At 38.4% G+C, this 23,964-nt stretch overlaps 1 protein-coding gene across 3 annotated transcripts in view; it reads left to right on the top strand.

Annotated features, from left to right (window-relative positions):
- PLXNB2 (plexin B2) overlaps nt 1-22,523 on the top strand; it is a 367,326-nt gene extending 344,803 nt beyond the window's left edge. For all 3 annotated transcript variants that reach the window (XM_087722147.1, XM_087722148.1, XM_087722146.1), the window contains 7 exons: nt 2,817-2,971; nt 9,550-9,710; nt 12,954-13,101; nt 15,005-15,069; nt 17,595-17,670; nt 19,499-19,573; nt 20,153-22,523. In XM_087722147.1, coding sequence (XP_087578273.1) covers nt 2,817-2,971; nt 9,550-9,710; nt 12,954-13,101; nt 15,005-15,069; nt 17,595-17,670; nt 19,499-19,573; nt 20,153-20,257 — 785 coding nt within the window. In that variant the 3' untranslated portion in view covers nt 20,258-22,523. The remainder of the gene's footprint in view (nt 1-2,816; nt 2,972-9,549; nt 9,711-12,953; nt 13,102-15,004; nt 15,070-17,594; nt 17,671-19,498; nt 19,574-20,152) is intronic.
- The last annotated feature ends 1,441 nt before the right edge of the window (nt 22,524-23,964 follow it).

Below are 23,964 nucleotides of genomic sequence, written 5' to 3' on the forward strand. Positions count from 1 at the left end.
TAGTTTTTCTTTGTTCTTTTAATAATAATGAATATTTTAACTCAACTTCTTCCTCTTTATCCCAGGAGGTTTGGTTATCTCTGTATTGCATCTTGGTTATAATGACAATGTTCAATATTATTTTATAGATTTGTAAGTGAGATAAGCAATGAATCAGACACTTTCCAACTTACGGTATTTCTATAATATGGCTTCTCCTATTATATGATTCCAGCATCATATGTAGCATGCATGCTGAACTCATCTGTTAGTAGCCTAGCTATTAGTAACTATAGAGTTTTCTCCAATTGTAGAATGTTAAAACTGGTGTGAGGAACACAAGTTCTTTGTCTCCTTATAGATAAGTAAAAATGGAAAAAGGTCAGTGTGGTTTTGCAAAGACTGTCCATCCTAGATAGAGATACTAGTCTTTAGCTGCAAAATTCCAAACATTACTACTGACAGCAAAGTTTTCTGTGTCTCTTGACTGTCATCTAGTGGTTGTCATGATCTTTGCAGCTGGTAAACCTTGATTTGTCTTCTGGATTAGCAGCTACCATGATTATGGAAAAATGTTCTCTATGGTATTTTCAGACTTTTTTTAAAAGACTTGAATCATCCAAATACCATCGGTTTATGAAAAGGACTCTGAAAATAATGATAGCATCATCAAAGTGACAGTCCATGTGTTTGTTTTATAGGTTATATACGGGTTCATAGCAATAGGATTTAGACTTACATATTGCCCCAAAGCTCTTTACAGCACTCTCTGAGCAGTTTACAATATAAGCATTAGTTGCTTGGGGTCCTCATTTTATTGAGCTTGGAAGGATGGAGGGCTGAGTTGACCTTTAGCCTCATCAGAATTGAACTCTAGGCTGTGGACAGAGTTTGCCTGCAACCAGGCACTTTGCTTGTAATACTGCACTTTAACCACTGCGCCACCAGGGCTTATGAACTAAAAATGTAGCTTGTAGAAGCAAAAAAAAAAAAAATTAAAGCAGGATTTTGGTAGCATTTATAACAGACATTATACTATTATATTGTTTAGCAAAGTTAGACTTTGCATTTCTTTATATTACTGGTTTTTTGAAATCAATAGTTCTGCAAAATGGCAGTTATTCATTACTTTTTGGCCTGGAAATTATCTGTCTTACCCAAAGAAAGAACAATGTACCATAGTGGCCTTTTCTCTGATTGCTAAAAGTCATGATGCTGCTGTAAGCTGAATGAAAAGAATACAATTCAGAATTGTTAAAAATGTCATTGTGTACATATTGTTTATGCTTTGACTTTTCTGACATATATGCATTGTGAGTGTACTATAACTGTAATTAATTGGTTGCCAGTATTGTACATTTATTCAGCTTCATAGATCAAAAGTTTTATATTTAATGAGCAGACTTGTAATTGCTTGAACCTTTATATCATTCGCGGTGCCTATTTCGCTGTATATACAGTATAATTAAACAGATGGACTACATTTGTACTCTTCAAGAGATCTGGGGTGGAAAGTAGCTTTGTTTTAAGGTCTCCTGTTCCCACACCATGTAAGAATGCTTTACAATCTTTCTTTGGGAGAAAAAAAAATCAAATTGAGATGAACGTATAAATAGGTCAGTAAACGGAATTACACACTCTTTCGTGGTTTTTAAAATCGCAGGGTCCTATCATAAAACTGTGCCTGATTTTTCCTCTACACAGCCTGTTCTCTGATTTAAGAATCTCATTATCAACAAAAGGGGATGTGTTGAAATATATTATTTTGTAAATGAAGAGATTATGGTGTCTTCAGACATGAAGTCTATGCGACATTTCTAAAACATCAAGGCATTCGGGACTGTAGGAAATCAAGCATTTTGTAATGTGGATTTAGCCAGGGATTTTATCACTTCTATAACTGCCTAAGAATGTTCCAAGGCCTAAATATAAACATAGGAAAATAAATAGGAAGTGTATGTTCATCTGGGTATCTGCAGTTAGTCATTGATTTACAACCATTCATTTAGCAACATTGAGGTTACAACCACACTGACAAAAGTAACTTAAAATCAGTACTTAATGATCGTTTCAACATTCCCACGGTCATGTTATCAGAATTCAGGCACTTGGCAACTGGCATATATTTACAACAGTTGCAGCATACCAAAAGTCATGTGATCACCGTTTGCAACCTTCCCATTCAGCTTCCAGTTTGGAAAGTCAACAGGGGAAGCTGGATAGATTTAACAACAGCATGATTCATTTCACTGTTGTAATTTGCTTATCAACATGGCAAATAAGGTTGTAAAATTGGGCACAACTCAGTTAACAACCACTTTGCTTACCAATGGCAGTCTGCTCCCAATTGTGGTCATAAGTAAGTAGAGAACTAACTAGATAAGACTAAGGTTACTATTAAATTTTGTGAAGATGTGTTAAGCTTTGAATTGTTGGGATCTACTGTATATTTCTTAGGATCTATGAACAACAAACAGGTAAAAAGCAGTCACAAAACAGACATAGCTGGCTTTAACATAAGACTTTAGGAAATACTGGCTTATTTTACTGTTTTTGTGTTTTTCCTCTTCAAACTAATATTATCAACCATGGTCAAAAACAGCTAGGGTTAAAGTTATCTCAACTTTTTCATTTGAAAATCTGAACTTATAAGCAAGAGTAATATGAGCTTAGATTTTCCTTTCATTTGTGAAATACAAATAATATTTATTGCAGGCCATTAAGTATGCCATTTAGTTGCAACACAGTGGACATTATTTTATGCATGGCGATCAATTGCTCAATCCCTGGATTTCATTTCATCTGTTGATTGCTTTGAAATGTTATGGTTTATTCAGGACATGCTTTATTGGAAGAAGAAAATAAGATCTGGCATCTAGTTCGAGCAGTAGATGAAGTTGATGAAGGTAAATCAAAAAGAGGGAGTATGAAGGAGAAGGAAAGGACCAAAGCTATCACTGAAATCTACCTGACAAGGCTACTCTCTGTGAAGGTAAAATTGACTGCCAAGTGTCAAGTTTCACTATGTTTAAATAGATAGTGACTTTAGATGTAGATTTTTCCTTTAGAATGAAGATTTAAATTCAAAGGCATCAGCTGAATTCAGTTATAATGATACATAGACTAGCTGCATTGAAATTAATAGATTCAATTAAGCCTCATTAGCGTTAAAGAAACTCAAGGTTTTTTCATCTTTGCTTATGAACGTATTTTTTGAAAATTCCAGTATTAATACACTATATGTCCATTAGATAACAATGAATCCTAAGAGACAACAAACATTCCATATTTTTCATTTTCTTAAAAGAGGATATTATTGACTGGTGCGTATAAGAAGAGTTGAACTAATCTGACCCAATGGAGAACCAATTGATTTATTGTGACCTGCGTTTTATTTCTATTGTGGTTGTTAGTAGTATTTTCATTTAGCAATTTTTAAAAGAGAAAATAATTATTTAAAAAGATAGATAAAAGAAGTGTAAAAATACAGAAACATTTTTAAAGGTCATGAATAAAGAGAATATTTACAAACATTATAGAATTAGGTTAGAACTTCCAATATTTCATTAACTATTATTAAGTAATTGAATGTATTATTTTAAAAACTACAGATTGTTTTAAAATTAAAGCAAAATATAAATATCAACATGTATCAAGAGCAGTAGTCAGCACTAATAAGCATGGTGTAAATTTTACAATAAGATTAAAAGTTAAATTCTGTCCAACACCTTGTGAAAATCTATTCTGCTTGTGTAGATCCACTAAAAGTAGAATATGAAAACTTTATCTTAATAAAAATCCAAATTTTAGATATGACATAAGCTAATATATACTGACTTTGCAAAGAATGTAGAACTCTTACATTTTCCTTTCCCCTTTTTCCATTCCTGTTATGACCATGTCTAAAGTATAGCTGGGATCTAAAGTCAAGCAGATGAATATCTCAGTGCTTTCTTCTTAAAAACAAACCATACTTAGCCATTACAATATTTTTCCTCTAGTAATTTAAAAGGCTAATGTTATGTAGTTTTGAACCAGGTTTTTCAACATGGCATTTTGGGATTTGAATGTGCCTGCAGGCATTTCTCCTGTATCTTACCAGATTTCCTACTTCTCCTGACACTGTTCTTTTAAAAGAGGGGGGGACACTGACAAGTGAACACTAATCCTCATTATAATGATTATTTCTATGAATGAACCTTGGCATCAAGTGGGACTCATAACCTTCTTGTTGTTAGTTGCGAAGTCGTGTCTTGACCCATCGCGACCTCATGGACAATGTTCCTCCAGGCCTTCCTATCCTCCACCATCCTCTTTAAACTCACACTGACTGCTTTGGTGACTCCATCCAGCTACCTCATTCTCTGTCGTCCTCTTCTTCTTTTGCCCTCAGCATTTCCCAGCATTAGGCTCTTCTCCAGTGAGTCCTTCCTTCTCATTAGGTGGCCAAAATATTTGAGTTTCATCTTCAGGATCTGGCCTTCTAAAGAGCAGTCAGGGTTGATTTCCTCTAGGACTGACCGGTTTGGTCACCTTGCAGTCCAAGGGACTCACAGGAGTCTTCTCCAGCACCATAGTTCAAATGCCTCAATTCTTTGGCACTCAGCCTTTTTTATGGTCCAACTTTCACAGCCATACATTGCAATCAGGAAAACCATAGCCTTGACTATGCACACTTTTGTTGACAGAATGATGTCTCTGCTTTTTAGTATGCTGTCTAGATTTGCCATAGTTTTCCTCCCCGGGAGCAAGCATCTTTTAATTTCTTGGCCACAGTCTCCATCTACGGTGATTTTGGAGCCCAGGAAAGTAAAATTTGTCACTACCTCCATTTCTTCCCCATCTATTTGCCAGGAACTGAGAGAGCCGGATACCATGATTTTAGTTTTCTTAATGTTGAGTTTCAAGTCAATTTTTGCACTCTCCTTCTTCACCTGCATCAAGAAGCTCTTTAGATCCTCTTCACTTTCTGCCATTAGAGTGGTATCATCTGCATATCTGAGGTTGTTGATATTTCTCCCAACAATCTTAATTCCAACTTTTGATTCATCTGGCCCCATCTTTCTCATAACCTTAACAACTAAAAATTAAATTCTCCCTAGCTAGAACAACTACAGTTTTAAAGAATTCCCATCCCAAAAATGAGAAAAAGGAGAAATTGAAAGGAGGGCAGTAAGATGATGTGGTAACATCCTGATACCAAGTTATTGCCAGCCATTGTTTGGAGTTATAGTCATTTCCAATAGTTGCCACAGCATCAATTCCGAACATTTACACCAGCCCCAAAAAGGTTCTGAATAGCAATGTAATACTATTGCTTCAGTTCTGAAAACATCTGACTGAAGAAGAGAAATTTATTTATTTGTTTACTAGATGCATATATGTTTTCTATATGTTGGGGCTCTCCATAATAAAAAATTAAAATACCACAAAAAATGCAGTGTATAGCTATGATTAAACAAGTAGAAGCAACCAGAAACAGAAAACACTAGCTCATTTGTTTCCCCAGCCATTCTGACAATAAGGTTCCATTTTAATCTATTTCTAGAATGCTGTTCCTTATCTATTTCAAAGAAACCAAGCTCAGTTTAAACTCTGATTTTAAAGGGGGCCATAATACTGGAGCTTTTTAAAATTAGATATGTAGACTTATCCTCTCTATGTATTTATTTAGGCTATGTTGATAAATTCTAAATACTTGAGTTATCTATAAATAGGTATTGATAAATGTGGAAAATGGCAGGGTAGAATCCATTCTCCTCGGTGCTAAATACCTTTGCAGGCTCTGCGTGAATAGCACCAATTTCTGCAAAAGACTCTGGGTGTACATCATAGGTTTCTACCTCACGTGGTAGTCTAGAGCAGATCCCCTTGGTGGAGGTTCATGCTGAATAGGCAGAGTACCGTCCTAGGGATACATCATATGACTGATCTGTACGAACACCCTGCAGAATTGTTCATATAAATGGAAAGTTTCATGCCTAGATAGGGCTTAAATCAATTTAAAGCCCAAGAACAATTCCCCATGAGGTCCTCTTCTGTAAACATTAATATATCTATAGCAACTTGGTGTGTAATTTTATTTACACTATATTGAAGTTCATTTGTGAGCTGTTTATTGATATATAAAAACTGCTTAATAGTGTCTGCAAAAAATGTGACATGCAGAGCAGACAGGACCAGTTCAAATTTAATCAAGCCAAACTGATTTTTCTATGAAAATCCTTGGTTTATTAGCAAGATGTCCAATCAGATTGCAGGTGTTCTTGTTGTGTTTATGCATCCCAATTAAATATGGATTATTTTCCAAAGGTAATCCATCCTTCCTTCCTTCTTTCCTTCCTTCCTTCTTTCCTTCCTATCAACGTTTATTACGGTCACAGACAAGCATTACAAATAAAAGCATTTAAAATAATAATAATAACAATAAATAAAAATAACAAGCAGACAAAATCATGTATTATGATTAGGGTGGGCAGTTAGAGTCAGCCTAATTTTGCATACAATATAACAAAATTTCACTACATTCAAAGAATCTACTGAGTATAAGACGCACCTTTTTTCCTCTAAAAAGAGGCTGAAAATCTGGGTGCGTCTTATACACCGAATACAGCATTTTTTTGCCTCCTGAAGCCCCGCCCCTTCACCAAAATGGCCATGCATAGCCTTATGGAGGCTTTCAGTTAGCTCCTGGGGGCTGGGGAGGGCAGAAATGAGCAAAAAATGGGCTGTTTTTTGCCCCCCCCAAGCAGCACTCTATAAGGCTATGCATGCCTTTTTTTGACAAAAAAGGCCCATTTTTGCGAAAAACTGACCGCTTTTCGCTCTTCCCCCCCCCCCCCACTCCCTAGGAGCACTCTGCAAGCCTTCCCCAAGGCTATTCATGACTTTTATTTGGAAAAAAATGGGCCGTTTTGAGGAAGTTTGCAGAGTGCAAAACCTTTTTCCCTTTCGGAAAGCTGTTTACTTAGAGTGGTTGCTACAGGTTGTCAGCAATTTCCTTCTCCAGCACATGGATAAATACATCTGGAAACATCTACCTACCTATCTACTCTCTCTCTCTCTCCCTACCTACCTACTGTATTTATATCTCTCTCTATTTCTCTCTCTTTCTCTCTATCCCTTTATCTACCTACCTAACTACTCTCTCTCCCTACCTACCTACTGTATTTCTCTCTCTCTCCCTCTATCTACTTATATACCTACCTACTTACTCTCTCTCTCTCCCTCCCTACCTATCTACTGTATTTCTCTCTTTATTTTTCTCTCTCTATCCCTCTACTTACCAACCTACCTATTATCTCTCTCTCCCTACCTACCTACTGTATTTCTCTCTCTCTCCCTCTATCTACTTATATACCTACCTACTTACTCTCTCTCTCTCTCTCCCTACCTATCTACTGTATTTCTCTCTTTATTTTTCTCTCTCTATCCCTCTACTTACCAACCTACCTATTATCTCTCTCTCCCTGCCTATCTACTGTATTTCTCTCTCTTTCTCTCCCTCTCTATCCCTCTATCTACCTATCTACTTTTTAAAAACATTTGCTTCTTCAAAATCTGGGTGTATACTCCAGTGCGTCTTATACTCCGAAAAATATGGTAGTTTGTTCTGATCTGATAACAACAGTTGTACAAAAAAGAGATCAATATTTCCTGGTTATTTATTAGGTGGGTTGTTATAGATTGAGTCTGTGAGTGCATATAGAACCGTGATGGCGAACCTATGGCATGCCTGCCAGAGGTGGCACGCAGAGCCTTCTCTGTGGGCACGCCCGCCGTCGCCCGCTGCTCTTCTGGTTTCCAGCATACATGCTGGTCTTTGCAAGCTCTGGAAAATGGCTAGGAAAATGGCCTGAAAAACGGCCCAGAAGACGGCCAAAAATGGTCCAAAAAACAATTGGAAAATGGCCTCCAAAATGCCCAAAAAACAGGTATGCACGCACCAGCCAGCTGGTCTTCAGGTTTCCTGTGCTCTGATGCGTGCAAAGACCAGCTGGACGGCACACATGCGCTTGCCAGAAATCCAAAGACCAGCTGTGTACACCAGCCAGTTGGTCTTTGGGTTTCTGGCGCTCCAGCATGCACACATGCATGTACATGCATGCGCATTCCAGTTTGGGCACTCGGTGCTGAAAAGGTTCACCATCATTGATATAGAACCGGGATGGCGAACCTATGGCATGTGTGCCTTAGTTGGCACATGGAGCCATTTGTCAGGGCACATGAGGCGCTGCCCTGTCAGGCCAGCTGAGTTCACCCTTTTTTAAAGCCATTTTTCGCCCTCCCCAGGCTCCAGTCGCTTTATAGGAGCCTGGGGAGGGCGAAAGGAGCCTCCCCCCCTCCGGAGGCCCTCCAGAGGCTTCAGGAGCTTCCCTAAAGCCTCTGGAGCACAAAAAAACGGCCCTATGGGTAAACCGGAAGTTTGGGCCTATGGGGGGGAGGCTTTTTCCCCCTCCCCAGGCTCCTATAAAGCCTCTGGAGACTGGGGAAGGCAAAAAAAGGATGCAAAAAATGGGGGGGTCACGCATTATGGGTGGGTCATGCCCACGCACAACCCCCCTGCGCTCCCTCCACTTATGGCACTTGAGCCAAAAAAAGGTTCGCCATCGCTGATATAGAAGATTCAGTATAGCAGGAGATGAATTGTAATTTCAATGGCTCCTTGTCCGTGGGTAAAGTCTCAGCTCATATGGAGTTTTTTTGTATTGGCCTCCAAACCCGCTGTAAGAAGTGCATTTCAGCACACCAATGTTAATACCCTTCAGATTTTTGGGACAGTTATATGATATAAGTATCTCATTACTTTAAAAGGAGGAGTTTGATGCTCAAAAAAATTATTGAGAACAGCAAACATATTTTAATGGATTTTCAGATCTTTGATGCATTGTTTGAGTACACTGTGCACATTAATTTTCTTTCTTTCTTTTTATTTCTTCTTTTCTCTTTCTCTCTCTTTCCTTTCTTATTTTCTCTTTTTTCTTTCCTTCCTTCCTCTCTCCTTCCTTCCTTTCTTTTTCTCTTTCCTTCCCTCTCTCCCTTCCTTCTATCCATCGATCCACACACTGTTATAAGAAATGCTGAACTTTTTAATAATAAAGTTACTACATCATAAAAAAATAAAGTGCCCCCCTGTAAGCTCAATATTGTTGTTATAATATATCCATAAAGCTCAGTTGTAAGTGCATTACTCTCCCACCAATTCCTGCCATTGGTTGCCCATTTATTTCAGACCAGAGTCGTCTGTTCTCCCTGAGCCACAATGCTGAAATTGCCACCTCTTTATAAACAGAGGTGAGAATTATTCTTTCTGAAATCCTGGAACATTTGTTACGACTGTTCGTTTTTATGTTCATAAGAGCATTTATAACCCATTTATAGTTGAAAAATGCAGCAGTGGAGGCATTGTGATTCCGTGGCCATTTGAGATAAAGTCTTGTACACTATAAGTCCATTTCGGAAGCGTTCTTATAAATTGAAAGGATCTGCTGGAAAATGTTACACTTAACACCATTACCTGAATAATTTTTTTAAAATGTTTGTACTCTGTGTGTGCTTCCCCCCCTTTAGGGTACACTTCAACAATTTGTAGATAACTTTTTCCATAGTGTACTTGATTCACACCATGTTGTTCCACCAGCTGTGAAATATTTCTTTGACTTCCTTGATGAGCAAGCAGAGAAGCATGACATCAAAGATGAGGACACCATCCACATCTGGAAAACAAACAGGTAGCTGGGGAGGAAAATAGTACATAGTTAACTATCAAGAAGTTTGTTTCTTTTCTTTCTGTTTATTTGTTATTACTATAGGAGTGGGACCGACTGGAGTAGACTGTAGGGGTGGCACTGAAATGTAATTTTATCATATTTTATTTATTTATTTATTTATCCATATATTAAATTATTGTATCTTATTCCAATCTCGTTTTAAATTGTACATTTATTCCAATTTCATTTTAATTGCATTTTATTCCGATTCCATTTTAAATTGTTTTTTTTTAATCGGATTTTAGTAATAATTTGTCTTTGGAACTCTGCACTTTGAGGTGACCCATAGGCTAATCAATCAAATAAACAAACTAACTATAGGTAAAACAGGGATTAAGCAAACTTTTTCTTAAGCTTCCAGAGAGGGGTTCAACAGTTTTTCAGATATGCATTTTTTTATTCAATTTGTAAAACTGTCCAGTTCAGAATGACTCTGAAACATAAGAGTGTTGAAAGCAGATAAAAATGATTGCTTTTTTTTTTTTACTTTTAAAAATGTAAATGATTGTAATTTCATGGGATCTTACGCGAGAGACTTTTTTCTTTTTCTCTCTAACTGTGAACTAGCGAGCCTTTTCACTGAGAAAGGAAAGCCTTGCTCCTGCCCTTTTACACAACTGCTTTCTAAATCACTGGAAGCTTTCAAGAAGAGACTGGACTGCCATCTCATGTAGGGTCTGTTTGGGGGGGGTTGGACTAGATGACCTACAACAGGGATGTCAAACTTAAGGCCCGTGGTCCGAAACCGCTCCACAGGATGCTTAGATCTGGCCCACAGGACCAAACAGTGAAGGACCAGCCCATAGTAATGTGGCCAGTGAAAACAGAGCTAGGGACGTGGCCTCCCAGATTGTTTTCAGCTGGAATGATCTCCTGCCACTGAAAACGGAGCTGGGGGGACAGCCCCCTGAGCTCCATTTTTGCTGGCAGAGGGCTGCAGGAGGCCATCCCAACTGAAAATGGGGACACGCCACCTGCCAGGCCATACCCACCCCAGCCACACCCACCCAGCATCCCGAGGTCAAACAACCTTGATGCGGTCCTCAATGAAATCGAGATTGACACCTCTGACCTACAAGGTCCCTTTGAACTCTGTTAATCTGTATCTTTATCAGTTTAGGAATCAACCATTGCATGATCCCTTTCTAAGGTTGGGGAAATTGCTTTATACTTAATACTAAAAGAATATGCATGTACATATGGTCATAGTTTGTTTCAAACATAATACATTTTACTTACTATTTATTAAATTTTTATCCCACATTTCTATATTCAAGATAGCAAATAGAGGGTTCTTCCTTACTTTTATCCCCAAAGCAGCAGGTCTTGAGTTAGGTTGGGCTCTTAAAGTACAATTTCAGAGCCCAATCTATTCTAGGAGTGTAATTCAATAATTGGCCTGGGATGAAGATGGTTTGATTCTAAGACTTTCCAAACTAGTTCAGTGTTTTAACCACTACATCACACTGGCTGTTCTGGATACTCATATTGTTCAACCACAAACCTTAAAAATTCAGGCCAAGAACCTCAAAATCCAATGTAATTTAATTTATTAAATTTGTAAAGCTGCCCAGTTCACAATGACTCTGGGTGGCATAGAGTATTGAAAGCAGATTTTAAAAAATTACTAAAAAATGAAGTGATACAAAGATTTGGCAAATGAAGGAGAAATCAATAGGAATATGTTTAGCAAACTATTAAAGGAGAATGGTGGAAACATTAAACCGGGGATTGGAGATTTCTCTAATTTAAGTAGCCTTTTGTTACAAGGAAATATACCAATGATGGTGAAACTTTTCGGCACCCAAGTGCCAAAAAGATTACACGGAAATGTCACACGTGCATAGGCACGTTCATCGGGACCGCACTCCAGAAAAGCCAAACTTCTGGGTTCTCACGCACATGCGCACCCGACGATCAGCTGGCCTGTATGTGCAGGCAGGTTTTCAGCATTGCCGCACACGTTTTTGGGATTGCCGCACACGTGAAGGGATTGCACTCTGGAAAAGCCAAAAAGCCAAACTTCTGGGTTCTGGCACACATGCACACCCGACAATCAGCTGGCCAGCATGTATGCGCACACCAGTTTTTAGCACTGCCATGCATGCAAAGGACAGCTGATCATCATGTGGGCATGGGCACTAAAAACCCGGAAGACAAACAGGCAAGGCCACACGTGCTGGGTGACGTGGCTTCGCATGCCACTTTGGCCACGTGTACCATAGGTTCGCCATCACGGGAGTATATGGAGAACAGTCCCTCCTTCCTGTGATATCTGCAAAATACGAGGTGATGGGCTGCACGATAAGCCCCAACACTGCAGTGGGATCATAGCAAAGGATTTGTCTATAGAGTTGTCCAACTTTTCACTGAATTCACTAGGACAATTTTACAGAAGAGAAGGGCTACTCACTTCTGTTGCTATTGCTTGTTAGACCTGAAAAGTCTAGACGTGGCACAGAATATGTGGCAGCCCACATTTCTTTCTTGTTTCACTTTTGACTACCAAACGTTGAGCTCAATTTGAAAAACTTTATCTTAATACTTTGTGCAGCTGGACTTTCCTTTGGAATAATACATATCTGCAACATGAGCACTAAGCTTCTGCATTTTGACTGAGTCAAAAGATCCTTACAACTGCATACAAATCTTTATTACGGAGCAATAGAGCTTTTGCTAATAAGCCAGCATTTCTTTGGATCAGGGAGTGTTGGAGATAGATTATTTAAATTCTTTTTAGTATAAAAGCACATTGTGGAAGCTTGTTAACCCATCTTCTGGGTTGCTTAGAATAAGTAAGCTCTTTGGTGCACTCTGCTTTATTTCTTAACTGGTGCTTTTTCTTAAATAAATCAAGAAAACTCTATCAGAGACCGACTTAGCATTCGATGAAACCACACTCCGCTTTGTTGCTCTCCAAAAACCCCAAATCAGCATCAAGAAGCCCGTGAATATAAAGTTGAGTATAACAGCAAGCCAGTCAACTTGTGATTATTTAATTATTTGTGTTGCCGAGAGGCGCAAAGCAGAAATAATAATGTATTGACATCCTATTCATCCAAATGTCAGGAATTCCTGTTTATGATGATATGCAAAGAAACTTACTTTGTACCTACCTACTAATAATAACACTTTTTGCTTGTTAGCATTACCTTTTCATTCACTCCTGAATACCGTTCCAGTTATTTCTTGTTTTCTTTCCAGCTTGCCCCTTAGGTTCTGGGTGAACATATTGAAAAATCCCCATTTCATTTTTGACGTTCACGTCCACGAAGTCGTAGATGCTTCCTTATCAGTCATCGCACAAACTTTCATGGATGCTTGCACAAGAACAGAGCACAAACTAAGCAGGGTAAGGCTTCATCTCAGTTCAGTTCAGTTCAGTTCACTTTATTTGTATGCCGCCCTTTTCCCTGGGGGGACTCAGGGCGGCTCACAGTTCAAAAGGGGTGGGGGAAGGACAAACAATTTACAACATAAAAGCATTACATCATTTAAGAACTCAACAGTCATACAATTCGAGTAGGGGTTAGAATCTTTAACCCCAGGCCAGCCGGGATAGCCAGATTTTAAGTGCGGCACGGAAGGTCTGGAGGGTGGTGAGGGTCCGGATCTCCATGGGGAGTTCGTTCCAGAGGGTCGGAGCAGCCACCGAGAAGGCTCTCCTCCGAGTAGTTGCCAGTCTACACTGGCTGGCTGATGGAATTTGGAGGAGGCCTAATCTATGCGATCTTATCGGTCTAGTGGAGGTGATTGGCAGTAGGCGGTCTCTCAAGTACCTTCAGTTCTATGTCTCTGCAATCTGCAACTACTTCCCTCAACCCTATAAAATCCAACTATACTAAAGGAGTTAAAACTGAATACATCTAGAAGACACCAGGTCCACCAGACACCAATTTATTAAAGATTTGGTCTTATTTATTTTTCCATCCCCTGTCAGGGATATTTATGCTGCTTCACAGAGTCAGGGATATTTGTTTCCTGCAGTTTCTATAATGCATCTAATAATAGAATATTTGTAGTTACTTAAAAATTCCTGAGTGACAGCTACTTGCCCCTTCTTCTACAAAAACTGCCAGAGGTCTCTCTCTACCTGTTTCTCTGGCATCTGGGCTTTTAGTAAATCCACACAAAATGGATGGCTTTACTAAATTTTTCTCTACTTGGTTTCTTTCTGGTATTCCTGATATCATGGGGAAACAATGCTGAGTCTAGTCAAAACTTCTTGAACCCAGGGTTGAAGAAGTCTGGTTGATGTTGTGAGAGAGGTTACCTAGAGGTGGTAGAAGAAAAGATAGAGGGCAGAGAAAGAACCACAAGTTGCTGTTACATTTGAATAAACACATGAGCAGCAGGTAGCAATAAAGAAAATGTATTCTGAGGCTTCAGAATACTGATGCTCAAGGAGTGTTAATCTGCTCTTCAGAAATTGGATTCTCTATAGATGGTTTCATGGGCTGCTAACTTCACCGGCTGAAGAAGAATTGCTTTCCCAACAGCAGCAATGGATTTTGGGGAGGGAGGGGTATCTCTCTCTCTCTTTCATGCTTGTTTTGAAAGATAAATAACTTTTAAACGCCATGACTTTTCTTCTTGCTGTTGATATAACCTATCAATATTCTGCTTTCCAAATGGTGTGCAGCAGCATCCGTAAAGGAAGGAGAAAGTGCAAGATGATGGCCTCAGCATCAGAGTCAACAAGGGGGGTTAGAGCTTCAGTCATGAGCCTATACCTGTCACCAAGCAGATTTTGACATACACACTTAGACTTATATACTGCTTCACAGTGCTTTTACAGCCCTCTCTAAGGTTTACACAGTCAGCATATTTCCCCCAACAATCTGGGTCGTCATTTTACCCACCTTGGAAGGATGGAAGACTGAGTCAACCTTGAGCCTGGTGCAGTGGTGGGTTTCAAAAAATTTTGGAACCTCTTCTGTAGGTGTGGCCTGCTTTCCGGGTCCACTGGTGGAACCTCTTCGGTAGATTTGACGAACCGGTTCTACCGAACTGGTGCGAACTGCTAGGAACCCACCTCTGGCCTGGTGAGATTTGAACTGCTGAACTGCAGCTAGCAGTCAGCTGAAGTAGCCTGCAGTACTGCACTCTAGCCACTGCACCACCTCAGATCATGATGCTGTGACATACACCTTATTGAAGGCAATGGATTTTTCTACCTCAAATTTCTGCAATGCTAGGGAAAAACAAATATACGAGTTTCAAAAAATCAGTTTTTACTCCTTTCTGTTTTTCAGGATTCTCCAAGTAACAAGTTACTCTATGCAAAAGAGATCTCTACATATAAGAAAATGGTGGAAGAGTAAGTAGAGAGAACTACGGATTATTATTTTATATTCTCAGGGACAAAATGTTTGTTTCTCGCACCATATACTGCTTGGGGGCAAGTTGGTTCTAAATATATCCTGAATAAAAATTATCAAGATAAAAATAAAAATTTACTAGAATATTTATCGTACTAAAAATGACCTGGAAATTAGGCAAAAGAATGATAAACTCAAATAATATAGCAGTAATATATTCATTTTCAAAATAGATGGCAATTTAGCAATGCCAAATGAAACTGAATGATTTTTCAACATTTGAATATATTCATGGCTTTTAAAAATATCATGATTTTTGCCTTTTTTATTTTATTCTAGTATTTCACTGTGATGGTTTTTCCTTTTTGATTCAGGCATGTATGTAAGTTTGTGCATAGTATGGATTTAGGAAATAAGAAACTTACTTTAATTCCTCATCCAAGAAACACTTTCAAAAGTGAAAAAAGTATGACAGCATATCTGTCAGGAAGCAAAACTTCCTGTGCCATGGATTTTTATAAGGTATCATCTACTCTGAGATAAAGTTTTTCTAGGTAGGCTAGAAAAGATTGTTTTCCTTTGCTCTAAAGAAATCACTGAGTGTGAGATCAACAAAAGCAACAGAAAACATTTGGGGCTGAATCAGAATGAGAAATGTGGGCTTGTGGGTCCTTTAGGTAGCTGCACAGATTGTTCTACTGTACCTTTTGGTTTCTTTGGTTTCTATTGCTATTGCTATTCTTACACCTTGAAATGTGCTATGGGTATAGCAGATGCTCAGGTGAGCCTCATCCTTATTACAGTATCTCCACTAATGAATCCATTTGGGAACCACGATAAAGCATCATGCTAAACAGCTGATTAGGAAAGTCATGTTGAACCCTACTGGTAGTCTCCCTGTTATGACCATTTTTCCAGTGACCATTCACAATTATGACAGCGCTCATGCAGCCAAATGCTGCCTTAACAAATGCAAGGCAACATTTGGCTGCCCCAGGCCTTCTTCCTGAGGCCATATACACTGTTCTCCAAATCATGTGCTCCATTCCTTCACCAAATCATGTGCCTCATTCTCATGCTCTAGAAACTTTCTGGTCGTCTTCTGCAGGACTCACAAGAACAGGAACACTATTTGGAAATCATCAGGGACCCCATCGTCGTGGTGCTTTGTTAGACTTTATTCTCCAAATTGCATGAACCATTCATTCTCAAATTATGCATCTTGTTCTTATGATTCTTCAAAAACAACCTGGTCTTCTCCAGTTTTCACAAGAACAGGTGTTCAATTTGGAGAATGAGGAATTCCGAAGCACTGTAAGAACAGGATTCCTGCCGTTCTCCAAACAGCACATCTGGTCTTGTGAGGCCTGGGGAAGACTATAAGGTTTTTAAAAGATCACAAGAATGGGACATGCGATTTGGAGAAGAAATGGCACAAGTGATTTGGAGAATGCCATAAAAGCTTCAGGAAGAAGACTTGGCAGGGCGAGAAGCTTGGATACAGTAGGGTCAAGCTGAGTGCACCTTAGCAGCAGTAGGAAAAGAGTGAAGGGCATCTGGGCACAGTAAAACCTATGAAACCTAGGATGATGGGGCAGCTGGGGCTATGCAACACCCACCCTGCATGATCATATCCCGCGCCAGACTTCCCAGGGCTTCCCCCAATCCACCCATGGCACCCCCACACTTTTTACCCGGGACTCACTCTGCTTAACAATCTGTGATTTTAGATTAATGATAGCAACCAGCAGTGCCAGGATTGTGGTTGTTAAGTAATATGGTCATGTGACATCTCGCTTTATAACCACATCAGCTTAGTGATGGAAATTTTGGTCCAAATTGTGGCATAAGTCATAAGCCTTTAATGGATTTAAGAGCAGTCATCCACTGAAATGCTTAAACCAAGGCGTAAGGAAGAATGATGTAATAGAAGCTCTAATGACTTAAAAGCTCTATAGAACATCACCTACCTCTATGTCTTATCAAGCACCCTATTGGGTTAGCCCTGGCTTAAGTTAAAATGGTGATAAAAATGGATCTCTCATACTTAAATTCCCAACCAAAAATGTCCCAAATGTGATTTTTCTAGAGTTTAGACAGTTAAGAATAAGCATAGAGACGTTATTCCCTTAAAATAGACCAAATGTTGGTTCTATCTTTTCTCATGACAATAGCAAATAGTTTCTTGTAGACTGCCCCTATAATATTGCTAATCCCTGGCCTACGGTAATATTTTTATTCTGCATCCTAAGCAACTATTGCTATTTTTATTCATTTCAGCTGTCAATAATTGTTCTGAAAACCTACAAAATCCAGCATGGAGAAAACTTCAGGTCCTGACATTAATCTATAAGGAGGATATCAGACCTTTTTTAATAACTACATCTAAGATAAAAATCAGCAACCATCTTTTAAAAATTCTAGTTCAACATAGCAATGTGTATTAAGAAAATGTCATAAATTCAGTACAAAGTGTTAAAGTGTTTTTAAAGGTTGTTATTTCAACGAATGCATTTTTTTCTAGTTATTATAGAGGTATTCGCCAGATGGTACAAGTGAGTGATCAAGATATGAATACACATTTAGCAGAGATTTCTCGAGTAAGTACAAAATTGGAAACAACCCGTTTTAAATGTACCTGATAAAAGTAGAGCTGCTGGGTTATTTCTCTTGTCTTGAATTATTTGTACCATATCTTCTATTTTATATCAGTCCTCTGGAGTTTTTCCCACTTCCCCACCCCCAAGGTTTTTGCATTCCTAATAGTTAAGTTCAGTGGTTGACCACACTTGTGTTCAATGGGGTGTGGGGAATCTTCAGTAGTTTCAAATCAGTTTTATTTTCATAGTTCCCTAAATCAGGTTAACCAGATCAGACTGACTGACTAACTGACTGACTGACTGACTGACTGACTGACTGACTGACTGACTGACTGACTGACTGATTGATATATCTCTATTTTATATGCCATTCAATCCAATGAGCTCAAAGAAGCTTTAAATAAGACATAAACAATAGGGAGTGGAAATCAGCAGTATCTGATCAACAACCACCACATCCAATTCATAACAACTGGTTTATCAACTGTGATCTCAAGGACCCAACCAGAACTTTTTTGCAGCATCTTTTGACTGATCTGGCTATCCCAAAGCATCTTAAATTGCCCCCAGAATCAAACTTATCACTAGAAATCTCTTTCTGATAAGATGGTATCTGGGAAAAATCTATCAGTTCCCATCATTATGTAAGCCATTGCATTCTGAACCAGATGAAACTTCTGATTGGCCTTCAAGGGTAGCCCCTGTATAGTGCATTAAATTAGTCAGCATGCATCACTGTGGGTGGGGCATTCTTAAAAAGGCTATAACTGGTTTGACCAGATGAAATTGGCCAATGCTTTTCCTAGCTACCTTTTCTTCAAGTAGCAGCTATGCATCTAAAATGGTCCTAAGTTACAAATTACTTCTATACAGGACAGAACCAGAGAGATCCAAAATTGGGTTATCTCTGGTACCGGAAGGTTTCTGAATTCATAACTACTCTGTTGTGCTATCTATCTATCTATCTATCTATCTATCTATCTATCTATCTATCTATCTATCTATCTATCTATCTAAGAGCATTCGATGTAATGTTAATACCAGCCACAGACTTGAAACCTGCTGTAAGGGATCCAAACAATACATTTCCTCATAGGGTCTTTGCAATTATAGATCTATTATCTTTTCCACAGCATTCCTTAAAATGAGAAGACTGCAGTTAGAATGCTAATTATCCAACATCCAAAATGGATGTAATTTTTACTGCTTGCTTCATTCTGAGAGAGAGAGGGGGGGGAGGGAGGGAGGGAGGGAGGGAGAGAGAGAGAAAGAGAGAAAGAGAGAAAGAGAGAAAGAGAGAAAGAGAGAAATGGAAAGATTAGATAGGTAGTTGGGTTGGGTGGATAGGTAGATAAATTATGGATGGATGGATGGATGGATGGATGGATGGATGGATGGATGGATGGATGGATGGATGGATGGATAGATAGATAGATAGATAGATAGATAGATAGATAGATAGATAGATAGATAGATAGATAGATGTGTGTGTTTCTGTGTGTGTGCAACAAATGGAAAGATTAGAGGTGAAGCAGCTGGCAAATACATCTGCAGTGTTGGTTTCTGCTTAAGGTATTATAATTTCTACAATAATTCCTAAGGTAGGGACAACAGTGTAGTGGCTGTAACAAATCAGCAAAGAAGCTTGATGTGATATTTCTGATTAAAAAAAATAATCTTCACTTCCTTATCAACCTGGACACCTATTAAAATTGTGGATAGGAAGAGGAACAATATTACATCTGGTGCATCTATATAGGTTTCATTAAAGTTCTTGTGTAGCCAGCTCTTCTGTTTGACACAGTGTTTTTCTTGTTTAATTTAATAGGCCCACACAGACTCATTAAACACCCTTGTGGCTTTACACCAGCTCTACCAATATACTAACAAGTACTATGATGAGGTAAGCTTCCACCACTGAGTTTGTTTTATTATTATTCTGTAGAAAGTCATGAGATGGGTAAGATCTCAACAAGCTGGCCTGCCTCCAGGCTGATAATTTCCTGGCTTACTGGATGCTTGACTTTGACCAAGAGACTGTAATTCATATATGAGGAAAAATATACACCTTTAAAGCATGTTCAGAAGAATTCCATCTCTAAATATAGGTGTGTTTCATATGGGATTTTATATCCAAATATAACAGATTTCTTGGCTACCTTAAATAAGAACAGTGAAGGGTTGCTTATTAACAAAATGTCCAGGAGGCATCAAATGTCACAAACCTGGCTTACCACCCTTGAAATAGATAGAGAATACATTTTGCCATCCATTTGATAGTAGTTTCTTACATTTTGAAAATTCAATCCCACTGCTCACAATGAGGAAAATGGCTCTACAGATTCCTATTAGCAGGGAAGGTTCTTTCTGATTAATAGATAGCAGTCTTTTAAAACCCCTGGAGTATATTTCTCAAGAAATGCTTATAGGATCATATTGTAATATCTTGACTTGAATGTTCTCCTTTTTATTTTTATTTTAGATTATAAATGCACTAGAAGAAGACCCAGCTGCACAAAAAATGCAGCTTGCTATTCGATTACAACAAATAGCAGCTGCTTTAGAGCATAAAGTGACTGACCTTTGATTTGAAAGCTGCAATAAAAAAAGTCTGATCTGAAGATGTGTAAATTCATTCTCCCTAATAAGAAAATAGTGTTCTATTTTTTAATGTGTAATTACAATTTTAAATGAAAAAACAAAAGGCTCCTTTTTTATATAGAACCACTGTAATGTAAAGAGTTTTTACTGTAAATTATGCTTCTAATTAAAATCTTGTGTGGTGTATAAATGAATTTCCAGAGGGACATGTGGGAGGTCCATAAGGGGAAGGGAGGGTGGGGGGGCAGTTATACTCATTTAATCAAATAGTACAATTTTTGAAACATCGGCGTTTTTTAGAAATCATTATGCTAGTAAAATCATTACCTATAATTTCTTTATATTTTAAGCAATATTTGTACTAGAAAAAACAATAGCATATTGGAAAGATAAATGCAATATCCCCTTTTAATTTCAATAACTGGAAATAGCTTTTCCCCCTCTTTTTTTTTTAAAAAAAAACCATTCATCAATCTTCTGCTTCTGAGGAGGATATAAACAATTTATTTGCGATGACTTTCCTTTTAGGAGATTGCGGTGGATTGGGGTTCCATATTTCTTTTACATTCATGTGAATGTCAAATGCTAAAACACGTGGTTGTAACTATTCTCCCCAAGCCCCCTTTTTCACAATCTAAGGAGATGATGCTGTAGATCTATTGTGATGGTTTGGTTTTTGTTTTGTTTTTTAATCTTGGAAGGAGTCTACAAGTCTCTAAGAACATAAGTTTCAATCTTGAATGCCAGAAAATACTCAAGACTTTGGAAGATGTTTATATTGCTCAGTAGGAAATGGGATAAAGTCCCAAGGTACTTCTAAAGAGCCAAAGTTGATCCAATGTACCATTGGCACAAAGGGGAACCAGAAAGATAGAAAACCTTTTTCTCTGACTTTGAGTAAAGTGATTGTTACACATGCCAACCTACTGTTACATTTGGAATTGCCATTCACACCATGGGCAAGTTACCCTTGAGGCATAGTTTTAGCTGTGTCAAAGATAATGCAACATTCAAGGCTGCTTTTCTGAGTTAGCAAGTATCCAAGATTCAGAAATACTTGGATCTAGATCTGGATTAGATCTTCTTATTCTCAGACCATTTCTTAAAATCTCTGATGAAAAGAGTACAGACAACAAATTCTATTCATTCAAAAGTTTGTCAAAACAAACTGGCTTTTCCTTTTGTTCTTTTTTTAATTGTTAATTATTATATATATATGCTAATGTGCCTTACTTGTACTAATTATGTTGATCTGAATGGTTTTGTAAAGAGAATCATATCAAAAATATTTATGTGTGGTTTGATGACTTTTGTGAGAAAATTTGACCAGCAGAATGCCTGTAGTTAGCTTTTTGCCAATAATGTGCAGTTTGACCTGATTCAAATATGTGTATCTTTTGTTGAAATGGTTCATAGGATTTTTAAAATGAATTTTCACGTTATCCTGGGAAGATTGCTAGTAGATTGTTTTAAAACACAAGTAGAAACAAAGAATACCCTGTGTCTGAAATATAAAATACTAATTGTAAAAGAAATTCCATGCCTTGTCAAGGATAAACACTATCTGAGCCTTGGAAAACTGCAGTGAATAGAATTATTACCTTTGCAGTGGAAATTAAAGTACCTTATTGAATATGTAATGTGTGTGGACAGTATTAGCTTATAGGCAAGTTTATAAAATTTGATATGTAATCTTAAAATGTTGTTACACATGTATACACACATAAGAAATCTCGGTTACATTTATTTTTCACAATAAGATGGATTATTTTGGTCAATTCAATAGCATTTTCCAAGTAGCACTGTTCCTTGGTACCTTAAACTTGCTTTGCTCTTAACATGATAACAATTTTATTTGCTACCTCTCTCTGTATTGAAGTTGATCTCGACTTTTGTCCTGATGTCAGTTTTAAAATGTATTTTATTAATCTTTTGATTTCTGTAGAGTGAATTACAGACCGTATTGGCTGGTGACAATGTTCATTGCCTACTGTAGGGGAATTGCAGAAGCAAAAGAGGGAAACAGCATACTGCTTTTCTTGTTTTTCCTTTGCTTTCTTATTGTATGCACACCTCAGCATATGGAACTATGAATTGTTTGTATGAGATTACCTACGAATTCTGGGTCAAACTAAGCTTCTTTTACTCGCTTTCTGACTGATCAACAAACATGCTTACCTGCTTTGTTTTGTCATTGTTTGTAAATCCTGTTAATTGTAAATCAAATACAAGGGGTTTTTGTTTTCCACAAAGTGTTTTCCTTGAATTTTTAAAGTTTCTTTTTAATTCTTTTTTTAAAAAATAGATCTTGGCTCTTTATTAATATTCCTCTGTAACGGTGGTTGTGTATTAGGTCACAAATTAATGCCTCAGAAAAAAAAATACCTCTAGTTATTAAGTTATTAAGTGATCTCTAGGCTGGAATACTGTAATGTGCTCTACATGGGGCTGCCCTTGAAGAGCATCCGAAGACTACAGCTAGTCCAGAATGCGGCCGCGCGAGTGATCGTGGGCGCACCACGGTTCGCCCACATAACACCGATCCTCCGTGAGCTGCACTGGCTACCTGTTGGTCTCCGGGTGCACTTCAAGGTCCTACTCACCACCTATAAAGCGCTCCATGGTAGTGGATCTGGCTATTTGAGAGACCGCCTTCTGCCAATTACCTCCCTGCGTCCCATCAGATCGCATAGAGTTGGCCTCCTCCGTATTCCATCCGCCAGTCAGTGCCGACTGGCGACTACTCGGAGGAGAGCCTTCTCTGTTGCGGCTCCGACACTATGGAACAATCTCCCCGTGGAGATTCGTACCCTCACCACCGTCCAGGCCTTCCGCACAGCCCTCAAGAACTGGCTAACCCGTCAGGCCTGGGGATAATCTTATTTCGCCCCTCCCGAATGCTGAGTGAATGTTGAGTTTTATTGTCTAATTTACTTTGTGCACATTTCTTTTTTCGTATTGTCCTACACTCCCCTTCCTTTTTGATTGTAAGCCGCCCTGAGTCCCCTCAGGGAAAAGGGCGGCCTATAAATAAATAAAACAACTATTATAAACTCGTGTGTGAGTGTGGGTTGTTGTTGTGAGGGATTGACACGCAGGAGCCATGTATGCAAGACAGATCTTTATTAGTACCAGATGACAAGCGATTCAAAGATTCCCTGCAACTGTCAGGGTATTTATACTAGCCAGAAGCAACTGTCAAGCCCAACTGTCACGAGGCCAGCCAATCAGATGCTGTGCCTTGACCAACCAATTAGAATGCAACACAGGTTGTTGCTGGGTTATAACACTCCTTCCCCCCAGTTATTTGTATAATAACCAATCAATTGTACATTGTACATTTGCCCTTCTGTGTTGTACAATTCATTCACATTTTTTTTTCTTCCAGTTTTACCATTTGCAATTGTGTTCTCTCCTTCCCCCCCAGTCAACCTGATAACTGTAACCACTTGTAACCACTTTAATGTAATGCTTAACTTTGTAACAGAAGTAGACATTTAGCAACTCAAACAGAAGTAGAAATTTAGCAACTCTGTCCAGGAACATTCTGGGTTAGTAGCTTCAATTAGTTTAGTAAATTTCCTTACCCCCCAGTGCCTATTCACATTTTATTTCTTTATTTACATTTTTTTTCTATTTTTCCCTCACAATCCTGCACATGCCCAATGAATTCCCCAGTCCAGGCTCGTTGAA

Source organism: Thamnophis sirtalis, unplaced genomic scaffold (genome assembly GCF_051295495.1).
Source record: "Thamnophis sirtalis isolate CommonGarterSnake01/CBP01778 unplaced genomic scaffold, rThaSir2_p1.2 scaffold_9, whole genome shotgun sequence".
Classification (NCBI taxonomy): Eukaryota; Metazoa; Chordata; class Lepidosauria; order Squamata; family Natricidae; genus Thamnophis; species Thamnophis sirtalis.